This window comes from Propithecus coquereli, unplaced genomic scaffold (genome assembly GCF_000956105.1).
Source record: "Propithecus coquereli isolate 6110/MARCELLA unplaced genomic scaffold, Pcoq_1.0 Scaffold247, whole genome shotgun sequence".
NCBI lineage: Eukaryota > Metazoa > Chordata > Mammalia > Primates > Indriidae > Propithecus > Propithecus coquereli.
The window spans coordinates 2,833,960-2,852,102 of record NW_012148030.1 but is presented as its reverse complement, the minus strand read 5'-3'; the positions used below and the strand labels follow the sequence as shown (position 1 = coordinate 2,852,102).

At 39.8% G+C, this 18,143-nt stretch overlaps 1 protein-coding gene across 2 annotated transcripts in view; it reads right to left on the bottom strand.

Moving 5' to 3' along the window:
• The window catches only part of SAMD12 (sterile alpha motif domain containing 12), a 397,831-nt gene that overhangs the window by 348,237 nt on the left and 31,451 nt on the right, over positions 1 to 18,143 (bottom strand). For both annotated transcript variants that reach the window (XM_012646559.1, XM_012646558.1), the window contains exon 2: positions 9,417 to 9,595. In XM_012646559.1, coding sequence (XP_012502013.1) covers positions 9,417 to 9,595 — 179 coding nt within the window. The remainder of the gene's footprint in view (positions 1 to 9,416; positions 9,596 to 18,143) is intronic.

The window sequence follows — 18,143 nt, the reverse complement described above, 5'->3', positions numbered from 1 at the left end:
GTTTCGGCCACACTGAGAGGATTACGCTGCAGCACAGATTTGAAGGAGATGAAGGAACATGGCTTGTGTTCCCTGAGGAAAGAGGATCGAGGCAGAGAGAACAGCTGGTACACAGGCACTGAGATGGGGAGGAGACGGGTTTGAATCCGGAGCAGCCTGAGCATGGAAGGACATAGCAGCAGATGACACAAGGGACTCACTAGGGGACAGATCACGCAGGGCCTGGCAAGGCACTGAAAGGACTTTGGCTTTAATTTGAGAAAAATGGGGCACGGTTAGAGGATTTTGAGAAGAATGACATGATCTGATTCACACATTAACAAGATCATTCTGGTTGCTGGGTTGAGAGTGTTGTTTTACATGAATATTGTGAGAACATTGCTTAGGAATTAAAACAGCACAAGGCATAGCAGCAAAATTAAGCTTGATTTTGAGAATTTTAACAAATCACCTTCTTCACGTACAGCCCAAAGCTTTAGTTTATGAGGCTATTTCAATGAAACTGTACCACAGCCGTCAACAAGATGGCAAATCCAGGAACGATGTCTTTATTTTTAGTCAGTTATTGTTGAAGAGGAGGAAAGCTTAATGAATTGGGGGGAATATCACCATTAGCACCGTTACTGTCATGGCAGAGCTTGACAAAAGCATATTTTGCTCCTTCACTAACCTCAGTTGAAAAAGAGCATGTTTTCAAAATCATAAATGTGCAATATAAAAACCACAGGAGCTGATGGCTCTGAGAAATTATTACCACTGCTCTATTATGCCAATTTCTAAAAAATATGCTTGGTATAATTTTAATTAAGTTATAATAAATAGATATTCTTATTAATATTTCAGGTTTATTCTTGTATGCCAAACATTCATTTTTATGATAGTGATACTCAACTTTGGCCAAATAGTGATTTAATACTCAGCCATTTGGCATTTGGCCAAAATGCATATTTGATACAGGTTGAACATGCTTAGTCTGAAACTCTAAAATCCAAAATGTTCCCAAATCTGAAACTTTGAGCACAGACATGACACCACAAGTAGAGAAGATTCCACCTGACCTCATATGACAGGTTGCAGTCAACACACAGTCAAAACAGTTTCATGCACAAAATTTTATTAAAAACATTGTATAAAATTACCTTCAGACTATGTAAATATATTATATATGAAACAAAATAATTTCATGCTTAGACATGGATCCCATCTCCAAGATATCTCATTATGTATATGCAAATATTCCTAAATCCAAAAAAAACCCTCCAAAATCCAAAACACTTCTGGTGTTTTGGTGTCCCAAGCATTTTGGATAAGGGCTCCTCAATGTGTATATGTCACGAACTGAATGTGGGTGCCCCTTAAAATTCATAGGTTGAAGCCCTGACCCCCAGTGGGATGGTATTTGAAAGTGGGCCTTTGAGAGGTAATTAGGTTTAGACGAGATTACGAGGATGGGGCCCTCATGATGGGATTAGCACCTATAAGAGGAAGAGAGACCTGAGCATTCTCTGCCATGTGAGAACACAGCGAGAAGGTGGCCGTCTGCAAGCCAGGAAGAGGACTCTCACTGGAACCGACCCAGCTTGGGAATTTCCAGCCTTCAGACTTGCGAGAGATAAATGTCTATTGCTTAAGCCACCCAATGTATGGTACTTTGATATAGCATCTCAAGCTAAGACAGTATATATCTACGCCCAGGTGTGAAAGCAACATCTGAAAACTATTTCTATTTCATACAGCCCTGGAAATAATGTGTCAGGTTTTACATGGTGGTCTGATTTTTCACTTTAAGTCAGGAGTTTCTAATAATTTAAAGAGAAGAAGCTGCTTTCCATTTCCTTCAAATTTTGACTAGATCAAGGAGATGGGGTAGAAATCAGGGGAGTCAGCTGATGCTTACACTAAGGCGCCTGAACAGAGCTGCAGAGGAGGGTGAAGGAGTGTTGCCATCTGAAGTCTTGGCCAACCCGTAGAGGGTAGCAGAGATCACAGGGCCCTGACCTGGAGGGTGGATCTAAGTGAAGTTTGGAATGACTGCCACAGACTGTAATCAGGTATCTTCCTGGTCGTAGGGACAACCTAGACTATTTGAGGATGAAGGGGGATAGAGTAGTTATGGAAGTATCCCTCGTTTACCCTGTGGACGATGTACCACTTGTACCCACCAATACAGAAAAGCATTCCCCTGATATGGTGAACCATTATAGGACCCAGCAGGATTCATCCTTCTCCTTACTTACAGAGAAGGTAAAGACAATGAAATAACTATGAATCAAAAAAAAAAAAAAAAGAAGAAAACCCAGAGGCAAGGGGATTCTCTATCACATGAACTGACTTATTTATTCATTTATCAAAAATTTAATCTGTATTATGTGGATACACTAGCAGGCATTGATGTTACAGCAATGAGCATGACAGACAAGATCACTGCTCTCAAAGAGTTGAAATTCCAGTGGAGACAGAAAATAAACAAGATGCTTTCAGACCAGAATAAGTTCTATGGAGGACATCAGAACAAGTGATGTCAGAGAGTGTGACTGGGGACTAATTTAGTTAGGGTGGTCAGAAAAGGACTCTTGAAGAGGCACATTTGAGCTGGGACCTAAAGGACAAGGAACCAGCTGCACAATGATTGAGGGGAAGAATATTATAGGCAGAAGAGATAGCAAGTACCAATCATCTCCAGAGAGAATTACCTTAAAAATTTACTAGCTGAATTGGGCAAACTCAAATGAATCTGGTAGGCTCTGATCCATCTCCCTGAATCCCACCCTCCAATTTGCACCCAAAAATGTCACATACAAAGGTCTCAGTCCACCAGAAGGCACCATTAATGAAATGGCTCCAAGCACTTGTTATTGCATGTAGATTTGACAGCACAAAAGTACAGATCATGTAATAGAAGAACTGTGTTTCAGTTTGGACTGTGACACTACTGGCCTCAAGATCTTGGAGAAGTCATTCAATCTTATGTGAATCTCATCTCTCCTACCTGTAAAATAAATTAGATGATCAGATGTTCCCTAGGGTTTTCTTCTTTGTTGATTATACAACACATCTATGGCTTAAATATACCCTATTTACCATCACACTTTTCAGAGTTTAACATGTTAGTAACAAACATTTACCTCTCCAAATATAAATTTACTGTAGTTTCTTCTGAAATCTGTCCAAGTACCCAATGTCGATGTACTGGGGCCCTGGAAGTCACATAGCATGAAGTCACTCTTGCTGGACTCATTCTGACCCTTATGAGAATTCTTAACAAAGTATGTGCTCATTATGTTTCTCATGCATTATGTCCTTTCCTGTCATTGGTGACATTATCCTGGGTTGGCAGCTTTATTTGGAGACACTTCTGCTCTTTGAGCCAAGAAACAGAGATAGCCAAGAATTAGATCATTCTATCCCCAAATTGCCACAGACCTTCTCAGAGGCAGCTGAGCAATGTAATTTGATCAAGGTTAAGTACAATCCACCCTTCATCTTTTAACCTAAGTCAAAGTCCTTTTTGCTTTCTGTTTAAATCCCAGATTAATGGCTCCTGCTCATTGTTACAAATGTCCACCAGTCGCCCTGCAGTCAACTCTCATTTATCCGCCTGTGGCTTATCCAAAGTTCCCAGCTTTCTCCTCCTCCTGCCTCCAGCACCAAGTTCCAGGCCAGCTCCTTTAACTCTGTGCCAAAGAAATACAAACTAAATCTAATATTAGCCTAATGAGAAAAGGCTATCTGCTGCCAAAGATTCACATAATGCATCCCAAAGCCAAGTGTAGGCAATTATTCACTGTTTCAGATGCTGGCATTGCTTCTCCCTTATATAATGCAGCAATCAAGATTTGCTGTGTTTCTCCCTGAGGGGTAAAGAATACATGCAGCATTTTAACCTCTTCTTTTTTGCCTAGTTGGCCAGATTCTCAGTGTTAACAGATTATATTTTCTTTTCAAATAAATAGAATATTTATACATTTCATGTTAGGGGAATAAAAAATCCCGAATTTAGAGCCATTAGACTTAAGAGTTACTTACATCTTCCTCTAGCTATTAACCGGAAACTAAGTTTTGGTGAGTCACTTAAATTCTCAGGTTTCTTAGCTATAAAATGGGAAAACAGATTCTATAAAGGAGAGGTATGGGGCACCCATGCAAATGTAAGAGGCACCCAAAGAGCTCTGACTCCAGGAATTAGCATGATGGCAGGGAAAAAGTCAGGACTATCAACCTTATGAAACCCTTATTTAACAGACAAAAAATAGCAAGGAGAAGTTTCCTTGTGAGAACCTAGAAAAATCAAGTCTAGAAGTGTTTCTAATTTTCCAATGTCGTGTTTAGGCCCCTTGTGAGGACCCATCCCAGAATTCCAAGATAGGAATCAGCCAGGATACTGCTGACTGATGGGATGATCTTATTCCATAGCCAAAGTTGCCATGGAAACCCAAATTCCAACCATCAGAGCATTTGGGAACATCACTTTCAAAACACACTCTCAGGACATTGACTTTTTTTTTCTTTAATGACTGAAGCACATGTCCACCAAGGCCCATGGGCAAAGATCAGAGACAATGTCAACGCAATTTCATTTTCCATCTTATTCCTGTACCCAGAGAACGTCAATGGTTTCCCCCGGATTAGAGCCGTGCCATCCAATAGAACTTTCTGCCATGTCAGCCATGTTCTATGTCCAAGCTATCCAAAACAGGAGTCTCTAGACACATGTGGTGATTGAGCACTTGAAATGTGGCTGCTATGACCAAAGTAGCATTTTTTTCATTTTGTTCAATTTTAATAACTTTAAATAGCCTTATGTGATATTGAACAATGTGGGTAGAAAGCAAATCCATGCTACTCATCCCGGCATTCAAATCCCATACAGCTTTTTTCCAGCCTACTGTTCTGGCCTCAATTTCCACAACAGGAACCTTGACTTTAAGAGACTGATGTCAAACATGCCTGAACATCTCTGCTACTCTAGTTTGCTTCAAGATAAGCAGACTTCATTGCTAAGGGTACCCTCCATTCTTAGTGCTATATAATGGAATTTTACCCACACTTCATAGCACAGGTCGAGTTCTACTCATGCTGGAGTTCCCTCTCTCGCAGTCTTGTCCCAACTGCTCTGTGAGTAAAGGGTTAATTAACCTCAGTGCTGGGCCTGTCTGAGAAGGACCTCAGTCTCTCACAGGGCTGTTACTTTGGAAGCTGCCATGTGGAACTACACCTGTTCTATAGGAGCTGTGACTTGGCCTTGGGCCTACTTGACTGGAATGGTAAAGAAGATTGGTGAGAAAAAGAGGCTGTGCCTCCTCTGTGTCAAAGAGACCCATCCTCACCTTGACTCTTGTCTGTGGCAGCTGTACATGCCCCTGTGTGGGTGATGAGTCAAAAGAAGCTGTGTACTTGGATAACTTCTGGGCTTCCAATGAGATGGAAATAAGCAGTGCCTATTATATCTCTTGCCTTGTACCCTCCTGGTAAAGCTAAGTAAACACAGGTTTTGCATCTGAACTTGTAACCGCAGCTGTGGCATGGCACGCATATTCTCCCTCTGGACTCCCAAGCACTCACAGGCATTTAGCACTCATGTTGGTAAAAATCTTTTGCAGACCCACATTTCAAATGGATTCACTTTTTTTTCTTAACTAGACTGAATGCTGCCCAATAATAAGAGTTAAAAGTGATCTGGGTCCTCTATAGGTTTCTCTTTGGTCTAGAAGAGCTGGAGACAACTTGTGGCAGAGACAACCTCTTTCTGGAATTAGGGTTCTGAGTCTTTGGAGGAACTGGGGATAATGGCCCAAAAATATCACTTTCTATGGCAGAGAAGCAAGAAGAATTATTTTTCCCAGAATGGATATGGATACACACACACACACACACACACACACACACATTTTGTAATCCTGAACGCACACAAATTTCAGGGTCAACATGGTAGATTAAGCACATGATACAATTATTTCTCAGGCTCTACTATTGCTTAAAGATACTAGAAAATATTTAATATTTTTAAATGTATATAAGACCAAATTCTACATCAAGGAAGAGAATTCACTAGATGTCAGAAAACCCCAGCAGTGAGGAGTCACAAAGCTCACTCTGCCTGTTGGGCATCTGGAACAGGTGGTGTGCTGAGGGTTGGTTTCAAAGCCCCACATGGCCAGACTTAAAGTGGCAGGGCCCAAAGGCACAACAAGGAGCTGGAACCAGGTTTCCTGTGTGAAGTCTGCAAACAGGAAAGTGCAACTGAGGGGACTTGATTTGCATAATCAGTCAGAAGTAAACAGACAGAATGTCAAATTGAAACATTAAAGTAACACCTGGCAGCAGCTATTGAATCCCAGAGTTCAGGTAGGGATAAATGCAAAAGCACCACATCAGATAGTTTCCACAACCCAAGGCACACATGGGCAAAAAGACCCCAGGATAATTCACTCCTTTGGCAAATAAACTCAGCAGCAAGAATTAGAAGTCATGAAAGGAAATTCAGCACCTTAAAAGGCATCATACTAACCCAAAAAACAGGAAAAGTCATGGTTAAGCTACTAAAGTTAATAGGGCAATCTAAAAGGGGCTTTAAAGTCAATATACTTAAAAGAATGCAAATCTTTTTAAAAAGTCAAACAAAACAGAAGTTCAGAAAGTGAAAGTTTTCCCCATAATCTCAACTCCAGATATAAACGGTTGCTCAAATTGTGGAGCAAACTCTCCCAGACTCAGTGATACCTTTATAGTGAGAAAGAAATTTTTACATAATTGAGAACATACTATGCACACTGTGCCATAACCTGCCCTTCTCCTCCCCTACTTCAAAATATTATTACCTAGTTTTCCCACATACATACATATAGGTCTCATGCATCCTTACAAAGAAAGAATTCTATTCCATTGCATTAATACACTCTGTTTCTTTGGCCAATGTGCTATGAATGGACATTTGGGCAATTTCCAGTGTTTTCTCTTGTAGCCGTCTTTGTACATCTGGATGGATTATTTCCTTACGACAGGTTTCTAGAGAGGGAATTATTGCTCCCCAAATTACACACATTTAAAATTTTGATAACTACTATCAAACAGTCCTCCCGAAAAGCTGTGCCAATTTACATTACTGAATGGCTTTAAATGCATGCATTTCCAGCCAGAGAGGTTTTCTTTTTTAGGTAAGTTTAGAGTAGATGAAGTTACCCAAGTTTCAATCATATACTCAAGGGGGGGTGGTGGGGAAGATGGCTCACAATTCCACTAGCCCTCTAAATGAATGCAACAGAAAGGAAAATGTAAATGTGTTTGCACATGCAAAAAACAAGTTCACATTGTCTGTGGTACAGAAATGTCAGGGTCTGTGATGCTTCTGGCATCCATAGTAATCACAATACAGTACTTTTAGCCCTGTTCCCCCTAGCAACCACCATTGTCACCTAGTCCTTTGTGGCAAATTGGATGAATATTTTGTCTAAGCTTTACTAAAACTTTTAGGTCTGTTCACCCCTGAATATGATGGCAGTGTGAAAAACCCCAGAATCTCCCTTTTCAACCTCATTTGTTTGGGATGGAGGGCTCATAGTAGATAATTTAGATAAACTCAAATGAATTTGGTTTCCAATATGTGATCTATTCCTGAAGAAAGGCTCATTATAGACATCTGTGTTCTCGGTGAAGTATGTTTTCAGTAAAACAACCATAAAGTGATCCAAAAACCAAGGCAAAGTGCAACTGACATAAAAATTCAGGATCTACTACAATATCACATATTCAAAATAATTCAGAAGTAATCAAATCATATCAGATTTGAATCAAATTGTTTACATTACCAATCTATTTGAAAATAAAAGGGATATAATCTAGAAATATTTAATTAAAGTTGAATTAAAAATCAGAAATATACCAATTTTTATTTTCTCTCTACTATAATTTTTAACATTTGAAGCACCCTTTTGAAAATAGCCTACTCAGAGAAACTATTTATCTTCCTAGTTAAAGAAGACCTTTAAGATGTTTTTCCTGGCTCATTCGAGTTGCCTGTGTGGCAGCACAGATTGATCAGGTTTAGATATCTTAACATGGTTCACTTGTTTCCAACTTTTCTCACAAACCAAACTTCAACAATCATCAACCAATTTCCTATGAAGTGCAATTTCTCTCAGCTAAAATATCTAGTGCAAAATACCTACAATATATTCCTTGGTAATCATTCCCCACTGCCTACCACATACACACATGCACGCACACACTTAATGTCAACAATTTTTCGTTATTCGCACTAAAGAAGAGAAGCAAACATGGTAATTATTCAAAACTGTAGATAAAGCAAAAAAAAATTCACATTTGATTTTGGAAGATATTACTTGGAGGAGAAGCGAGGTGGTTATTGTACAACAACAAAGTGACCTTTTCCCTTAAAATTTTTCTTAAGCGCTTACATTTGTTTTCCAAGGCATGCATATATTCATTCACTCAACAAACATTTGAAAAGAAATTCTCTTGCAGGGAATACACAAAGGAGGAGAAACCAAATGCCACGTGAAGTTTCATTTCCTTAATTTCCAAGGGGAAAACTAATATAAACATCTTCAACACTATGACCCCAACATGAACATCTTCACTGATGTCAGACAAAAATCTACACAGTGCCAATTCCATTGTAGAAAGCCTTTAGAAGAAGCTGTTCTTACTAATGAATTACCTACCCCTCAAAACCCATGTTTCAGTGTATCTTTACCATTGTTTTGGCAGTTTCATGGTATCTACATTTAGGCTAACGACTAAAGAGAACTGAATATCCTATAGCAAAATAAAACAATTTTATCTTCCATTAATTAGGGTCCTACTTACTATCTTCTGCCTCACGGGATTGTTACAGGGACATAAAAAGCCAGAATATCAAGAGTCCTTCAAACAGGAACTGAAGTATACATATTTCATAAAATATCAGCTATTCTTAATTAACAGTGTCTATAAACAAAAGCCTCTCATAGTCGTGTAGTATTTGGGCTTTTACAAAATGCTTCCTTCCACATGCATGAAATCATTTGATCTGCTCAACAATGAGTGAGGTCGTTTTTATGATTCCCATTCCGTAGATGAAAAATCTGAAACTCAAAGTTACATGACCTGTCCAACATCATAAACTGGTAAACCTGAGCTTGGCAGGTGACTCTTTTATCTTTAAGTCCAAAGTGTTCTCTATTACCCATAGCTCAGAGCCTCACGCCATAAGACTGGCCACAAATGTGTTTCAATTCCATGCCAAAGGGAATGCAGTTAATATTTTCATTTATTCAAACTTACCTTCAAGAGGCAGCATTCACTTAACTCAAGATACATGGTAATTAGCGAAAGCACTCTCAGTTTTTCTCGGTTGGATCACAGCATATCAAAGCCATAGCTTTAGAATCTCCTTAATTAACTGCTTTATTACCCACCTTTGCCGTCTCAGCTTCTGCCTGCAGTCGCTTGGGGGTTCCTTTAGGGTCAGGCACCTTCTGGAAATTTTTGTTTTTAATGGATTGAGATTCCACACCTTCACCTTCAATTTGCAGTTTAATACCTTCGGCCCGGGCAGGGTGATCAATACCCCGTGGATTCAAACCACAGTGGAGAGCTAGGAAAAGAGGAACAAATAGAACTCAGAAAACAAATCATAGAAAGAAAGTGTCCATGACAGAAAATATTTCATCAGGCCTAAGTGGGAAGAAACAAGGCATCTGCGAGTGGAGAGGTGGTGTGATAACTACGGGAAATAATACGGTGAGGAGGGAGCATGGTATAGTGGGAAAACTTGAGCTCAGAAATCAGAAAGACTTCAGGGCAAATCCAGAAACCATCAATTCCAAGTTGCTTCACTCTGAGCAAGTTACTAATCCCCACATTACAGGTGAGAATACCAAATCAGGCAACTCGGTTACTGCCTCCCACACCTGCAATTATTGCAACCCCTGCAGTTTAGCTTGTATCTCTGCCTCCATCTGAAAAGTGCTCCCTTTCCCCCCTCTGAATCTTCTCCATTCTGTACGCGCTCACATTCATTCAACCAATATTTACTGAGCACTTACTATGTGCCATCCCTGGGTCAGATTTTGGAAACATGTATTTATATATGATAGATTTACCTTCAAAAAATTCACAATCTAATAGAAGAGGAAGACAAAAGAACTAATGATTTTAAAACCGAGTTCACTTCTACATGGAAAAGAAGGAAAACCCACAGCAGATAGCTCAACGGGGTCATGCTCCATGGCTTCCAATTTTTTCCATCTTACTCTCTCCATGCCCTTTAACATAGATACCCCCACAAATGAAATCTAAAGCTCACTTTTCTAGGGATATTTATTAATCCAGCAAATATTTACCGAGCCCCTCCTATGTACTCGTTATTATCAAATAGCAGTGAATGTTATGAGAACCATGCATTCCACTCAGATGGTTCCCATAAACATATGTGTAGGTGTGTGCATGCATGTGTGCGTGGCAGGTATGTGTATTTTGACATTTCTGGTGGTAAATGATTTTACCTCTCTGTGATCCTAACCCCTCAAATTTAGTTAAACTCCTATCTTCAAACCCTTCCCTTTGATCTCAGACGATTTAAGGCCAGATACCTACCCCCTTCCCCCATCTCCCTCAGGGCTCCACTTCATTAATGACCTTCTTTTGGCCAATATCTTTCATTTTGCCCTTTCTCAGCGTTCTTCCCCTCCAGCCAGCTTCTGCGATTCTAAAATTCTACTCTGCTTCACACCCCATCCAGGCCATGGTTTTCTCTTTGCCTCTTCTTTGTCAGGCTTCTGAAGAATACTTTACACCTGAGGGATGAGGGAAGCCTTCCCCAAAGGAGTGAGGTAAGGTGTCTCCTTCCCACACTTCACGCCCTCCTTAACACGGGTGCCACCCATTCCTGTGTTCCCAATCAACATGCAGGTGACTCTCAAATTTTAACTCCAGCCTAGACAGACCTTTCTTATGAATATAAGAAAGAAGTAAGACTGCTGCTCAACATTCCAATTTCAGTGCAAAACAGAGGACTCAAATTTAACATGTTCAAAACTAATCGTCAATTTTCCTACCCAAAAAACGTTTGCTTGCTCCAGTCTTCCCTGGTTACTCAGAAACTGAGGCATCATCCTTGACATCACTCTCTCCATGATTCATCACGTTCCTTCCATCTGTCGCTGAATCCAGTTGCTCTACACCCAAAATACTACTAAATCCATCCACTCTTCTCCATTTCCACTGCCACCCCCAGCCCAAGCTACCCACAACCCCCAGCCAGACCACTAACTCATCCAAATGCCCACCTCACCTGACCACCCAAGTCCCATTTAAATGTATATATGAGGCTTTTGCTTAAGACTTTCTAATGGCTTTGTTTCACACTTAGATCATTCAAAAGTCTTTAACATGGCCAAGGAGGCTCTGCAATATCTGTCCCTTTTTACCTTTCCAACTTCATCTCCTACCGTGTTATCCCTTGTTCATGACACTATGGCCACACGCCTCCTTGTCTCTTCCTTGAACACACCAACTTCCTTCTCACCTACTGAACTTTGTACGTTTCTTTGCCTGCAATGTTCTTTCCCATTCTTCACCTAACACCTCTCACTTTCAGGTTTTGGTTTAAACACCAGTTCTTCAAATATGTTTTTCCTTTCCTTTTCTGATCTCCACCCTGTATCTACCTCACATCAGATCATGTGCCTGGAATAGTAAGTGTCCAAAAAATATTGAATGATCTATACACACTGATTGTACAAAGGTCTATATGCATGTGATCTTATTTCTGACATTTTATCTGGACATGATGCATTTCTCTTCTAGTCTCTAAATTTCCTAAAACCAAGGACCAACCTATCTCATGGTTCAGAGTAGGCACTCAACATGTATTAGTTCATGTCTCTTCCCTCAGGCTTTGTTCTAGATCTCAAATAATCTTCATGAAAAACAGACATAATTATATTCATTTCACAGACAAGGGAAATGAAGCTCAAAGAGGTTATGGTTGCAAAAGGTCATACAGGTGTCTGCAGAAGGTCACAGAAATCATGGCTCATTCGGGATGCACCTGATTTCAGGTTACAGACAGATAAATCCAAATTGGATTTAACAGTAAGGAAAATTATTTGCTTTCACAACAGGAAATCTTATAATGGGGCAAGTTGAGATTTAGTTGATTTCACAGCTCAATAGTGTCATTAAGTACCCTGATTTTTTGTAATCTTTCCATTCTGCTATCTATAATATCGCCTTTATCCTAAACCTGGGTCTCTTTGTAGCATTTAGAGCTACAGGCTTTGATCTTTCCCTCCAGCGTTATCCTTGCTGCTTCATGACTTGGAATTCATGGCCTAGGAAGACCACTGAACTGTTGGTAGCCACCAAGACCTTGTACCCTCTTCCCCCATCACCTCCCTACCAAAGCAGACTCTCATACTTCCTTCGCTTCTGCTCAGGCTGGTCCCTCAACCTAGAAGAAATTCTATTCCACCCAGTCCTACCCCCTTCTCTTTGGGAAGCTGACTTCTACTCACCCTGTGTCAGCCCAGACCTCTTCTTCAGAAAGCTTTCTAGGAATCTCTGGCTACCAGAGCAAGAACCCCTTGGCTATGCCCCCTCATGCACACAGTCCTCTGGTGCTTCATCTTCCCCATGGTATCGAGGATCGTGACCTAATTGATCTGTCTGCCTCACCTAGTCCCACTGTAAGCTCCTGGAGGGCAGGTACCATCCCTTTTTCATCTCCATGACCACCACTCCCGAGTCTAGACACTGGCACATAATAGACATTTCAGAAACACTTGTTCAGCTATAGAATGAACCAGTAGCTGCAGAATGAGGCAGAAATCTCCTTTTTTTACCTGATCTTACCTTAAACCAGAAGGAAGCTTAAACCAGAAGGAAGCTTTTCTATGCTAGTAAATACTTGGCTTTCAAAATGTAAGATATCTATAAACAGCTGACATCGTCCAGGTTTTTGACTTTCTACACACGTAGCCTTATTCTTCACACAAATATTTTAATCCTCCATAGCTGTTCTCTCCTTCAACTGCAAAGCCAGTAGTTGATTTAGGTTTTTGTGCTTGGGCTTATTTATTTAAAACTATTTCTGACAGGCTTTGCTTTGTTTTCCCTGAAATTTCATGTCCCTAATATTTACAAATCAAGCCACTTTCCAATGGCCTCTTATGAAGTGTGACCTCCATCTCTTTGCTCATCGTGTAAAAGGTGCCCCTATTTGCTGTCGCTTTTCTATTCTCACTGCTACCCCTGCCTATTTTCACTGAAGTTATTTACTCAATTTAATGGGCTCAGAAGCTCATGGGTCAGCTTCGAGACCCTCTTCTTGTTTCCCTGATCTTCCCAACCATTCCTGTGCCTGACAGATTTCTAGTTATTGAATTGACACGGCAGGCAGCTTGTGGTCTTTACTGAAGTGCCATTTTTATTTAATTCGAATGTCACTAATATTGAAATTTTTGAAATGAAGAGTTAAAAACCAAAATGCATTTCACAAACATTGCTCTTAAAAATGTAACAGAAATTCTTCTTTGCAAATGTACAATTTCAGCATTGTTTTGAGATGCCCTTTTGAAGGCACAATCTTTTTTTTTTTTTTTTTTTACGTGCAAAACCCCACCCTTCCAGAAATTGGAAACCAGGTGGATTGCTGGTGGGAATGCAAAGTGATATACCCGCTGTGGAAAAGTACCTGGTGGGTTCTCAAAAAATTAAACACAGAATTACCATTTGATGCACCAATTCAATTTCTAGATATATATATACAAAAGAACTGAAAGCAGGGACTCACATAGATATTTTTATACTCATGTACATACCAGCAGTATTCATGATAGTCAAAAGGTACAAACAACCCAAATGCCCATGGATGGATGAATGGACAAACAAAATGTGATACATACAATATTTCTCAGCCTGTAAAAGGAATGAAATTCTGATACATGCTACAACATGGACAAACCTTGAAGACATTATGCTAAATGAAATAAGCCAGACAGAAAAGGACAAATATTGTATGATTCTATTTATACGAGGTAGTTAGAGCAATCAAATCTATAGAGATAGAAAATAGAACAGTGCTTATCCAGTGCTGGGGGAGAGAAAATGGAGAATTATTGGTGAGTTATGGGGGTAGTGTTTCAGTGTGGGATAAAGAAAATGCACTAGAGGGATTGTGGTGATGGTTACAGTGGGAATATACTTAATATCACTGAACTGAGCACTTAAAGATGGTTAAAATAAATTTTTTATATATATTTTACCACAATCAAAAATAAAATTTAAAAAAACAAAAAAGCCTCCCACTCCCTCTCATTTCAACTCCCCACCGCCTCCATAAATAGAAAGAATAGTTCAAAAGATATTTTTATTTAAAGATTTGAGAGTTTCTTCCTCTAATTTACTTGGTGGTTAAAAAAAAAAAAAGATAAAGGTTTGAGAGTTTAACAATAATCTCATCATAATTTTCAGCTAGAATGTGTTTTTTTTTCTTTTTTTTCTAAAGGGATAATAGTGATACCTCGACAGTATCAGCTTACTCCAGAATTTTCCTGTAAAGAAAATGTCCTCCAAAACAGGTCCCAGCCTGACGGGCGGAAGCAGAGCTTCGGTTGCTGGGTGCTGGAAGTGAGCCCGGCTCTCCTGGGCCTAGCCTCTGGGGACCATGCCATTCTCATGTGAGTTAGGATACAGTAACAGACTATCAGGAACAAAGTGTCAGGCCTTATTTTGTCTCTTCACCATGATGCAAAAAGACCTGGGCAATGCACTGGCATCACCACATTCATTCCAAAGAACAAGTGGGTCTTACCAGGAAGTCACCCAACTTTCCAGTCCTAACAATCCCCACCCACACCACACTCTGTCATGAAACAAGGGATGGAGCCTTGTTCAAGTTGAATGTTCCTTTATTCTGAGCTTTGCCTTGAATAGAGACACTGCGCAAACACTCCCAATAGCCCCTTAGGATGAACTGGCTTCTGTAATGTGGTACCTCCACTGCCATCATGTAGAAATAGCTAGCAGCTCCCTGAAGTGTTTTGTGCTCCATTGCTTTGATAGAACTCATCTTTTTACATAACATACCTTTCCCTTCTCTTATTTGCATGGATAACCCCTTCAGGAATATTAATTATCTCTTTTTTCCCCACCACGAAGATTTAACTAATCTTGCGCCCAATATATCCTCCTAAGCAATGTTGACAATTCACCTCTTTTTCTTATTAGATCTGTATGTGTGTCTATACCATGCATTGCAAATATTTATTAACACATCTTCCTAGTAGATGATTAGGAGCCCCTGGAAGCAAGTGACTACTTCTTATTGAGCTTTACAAACCTAGTGTGCAGCCAAGTAACTAACTTACAGTAGGTGCTCAATCACTGTTTGTGGAATAAGCATAGATATGATGGAAAGATACTGAGATTCGATCCTACTCACTGCCATTCCCTTCTTGTGAGTAACATATTTTTCCAAAGAGCAAATACAAGTTGTTTCCAATCTAATTGTGTAATTCATCAAAAATATGTCAAATCACAGAACCGTAGAGCTGTCCTGTAACTACTGATTTACTTGACTGCCATGTGCAGAGACTGTCCTATTCATCTGTGTACCTGCAAAGCCTAAATAGCTATACAAATTCAACACCTAATAAATGTTGCTGAAAGAATTAATGACCTTAGAAACAAATATACTTTAATCCCCGTGTTAGTTGTTAGAACTGAGACAGGTTGTTTAAAATTTCATGTGTGTGTCTTGCTTCTAGGTAGAGACAAAGTTCCTGAAGGACATGCCCTTCTTTCAAACCTCTCTCACATAATATATGCATAGCAGACACTCTCCAAATATCTGTTTAATTAATGGAGTTGCTCAATCATTATATTCTAGATTCAAATTCATCAGAGACTACCCTCCAGAAGTCATCTGACCACTACAAAAGCCCTGCACCTCTTTGTAGGAGACACTTCTGATTGGCTACACATTGCCAATACTCTCCTTGCCACCTCCTGCAATATGGCTACAAAGCCAAATACTCAATTTTACAGCCTCCCTTGCAGCTACAAGTGGCTGTGGACAGATTCTTCCCTAGAGAACGTAAACAGAAGTTTGATAGGAAAGAAATAGTTCTGGAACTGAAAAAGAGGAGGACAGATCTTGATACCACTCTTCTCTTTTTCTCTCTGCTTTAAATGCAGGAGTGATGTCTCGAGCTGCTACAGACATGTTGTCACTATAGAGCTGCAAACATGGGACAAAGGCAAGAGGCTAACTTTGGCTCTGACATCACTGGGCTACACAAACCATGTTCTTAATTGCCCCACCTCTGGATTTGATACTATGTGAGAGAAATAATTTCCTGCTTATTAAGCCACTGTTAGGTCTTCTATAACTTTCAGGTGAACCACTGCAAAATGACATGATTCCATTTTAACCAATAACATGATTGCTTAGCTCTTCTTAAGGGAGAAAAATACCCTTGAAATCCTAGCAACATATTCTGCTCTAGGTTTCATAACTCCCATTATGACTTAGAAAGCTAAATAAGGATAGTAATAGCTTAGCAAGGAAGATGTGCATTAGGAATACATAGTTACCAAGAAACACTTATAAAAGGTAGAATCAATCCAGATGACACTGTGAAGACTTGAGGAAAAAACTCCCTTGCTCAGCTGGGGACCTCAGGTGCCCAGAAAAGTGCCTAGATCATTTACAAAAAGTTTCACATGAATGAATGGGAATGTGTTTATGGGTATTTTGAGGTTTTTTACATTTCTAAATGCTTGGAAGAAAAAAGAATATTTTGTGACACATAAGAACCACATGAAATTCAAATTTCAATGTCCATAAAAAAGTTTTGTTGGAACACAGACATGCTCATTTATTCACATATTGTCTATACCTGCCTTTGTGCTACAACGGCAGAGGTGAGCAGTTGTGACAGAGACTGTGTGGTTTGCAGAGACTAAAATATTAATATTTAGTAGCTGGACCTTTACAGGAAAGGTTTGCTGACCCTTCTTCTAGGGTAGAGTACAACCATGTTCTGAAGGGCACTGGGATCTGAGAACCCCAGCCCCCTCCACCCCAGCCACATCAAGGAAGAACTCATAGGTCCTCTAACTTATTCTGCACTCCTCCACTCCCAGGCAATTTAAGTGAGCTAAATTGTGTTCAATTTTATCTCTTTGGTCAGGTTATGAGGAGACAGAATATGATTTCCAAATGTCTAAGTGAGCTAAATTTTGTTTTTCATATACTTGCTGAAACTTAAAATTTCTAAATACAAGTACAAGTCCTTCTCTATTCAAATACAGGGGTAAAATACAAATTTCCAGATGGATAATTCAGCAGCATTAAAAGGTAAGCATGTCTGTTCCCAGCAAGCCTAAGTGACCAGTAATAGAGACTCCTCTATTCCATACAGGAAGAGATGGGGAGAAGGAAGTCACTACAACGAGAGAAGAGAGCGAACAGCATGGAAAGTAAAGGATTGAACCCCAAAACACAGTCTGTTGTCCTCACAAGTTTGCCTGATGATAGCCTTGAGGACTGTGGTATGGTTGCCCAAGCTAGGCCCAGATGACTATTCATCCCAGCCAGATGTTCAGACCACGTGCAGCTGTGTCAGGACACAGGCTCCTCCGAGCCACATGATGCACACTCGCTCTGCTTTACTTGTCTACAGGGACAGTTTCATCTTTGTGAAACAGTTTGCTATAAGGGAATCTCATTTTCCAAAGACTACTAAAATTTAATCACCATATCAAATATCACATCAAATATTTACTCATCCTACCCTTGATATCTAGACAATTAAATATATTGGAAATTAAAATAGTGCTTAACTTACATATTTCAACATCAGTAGAGTGTGGCAAGGGTTTGGATGATCCCAAGAACATTAACTGTTTTCATTTATGAAGAGAATACGAGGGCAGGTTCTATGAAGCTTTAGATGAGGGATTCAGGTATCAGGTTGAGAGATTGGTAAGTGGTCCACACTGGTGACTTTAAAATGTTTTTAACCATGATACCATAAGAAACAGATTTCATATTATAAACCAGTGCCCAAGCACATCTATATGTATATGAACTGAACCAAGTTTTTATGAAACATTATTTTTCTTTACTACATGTG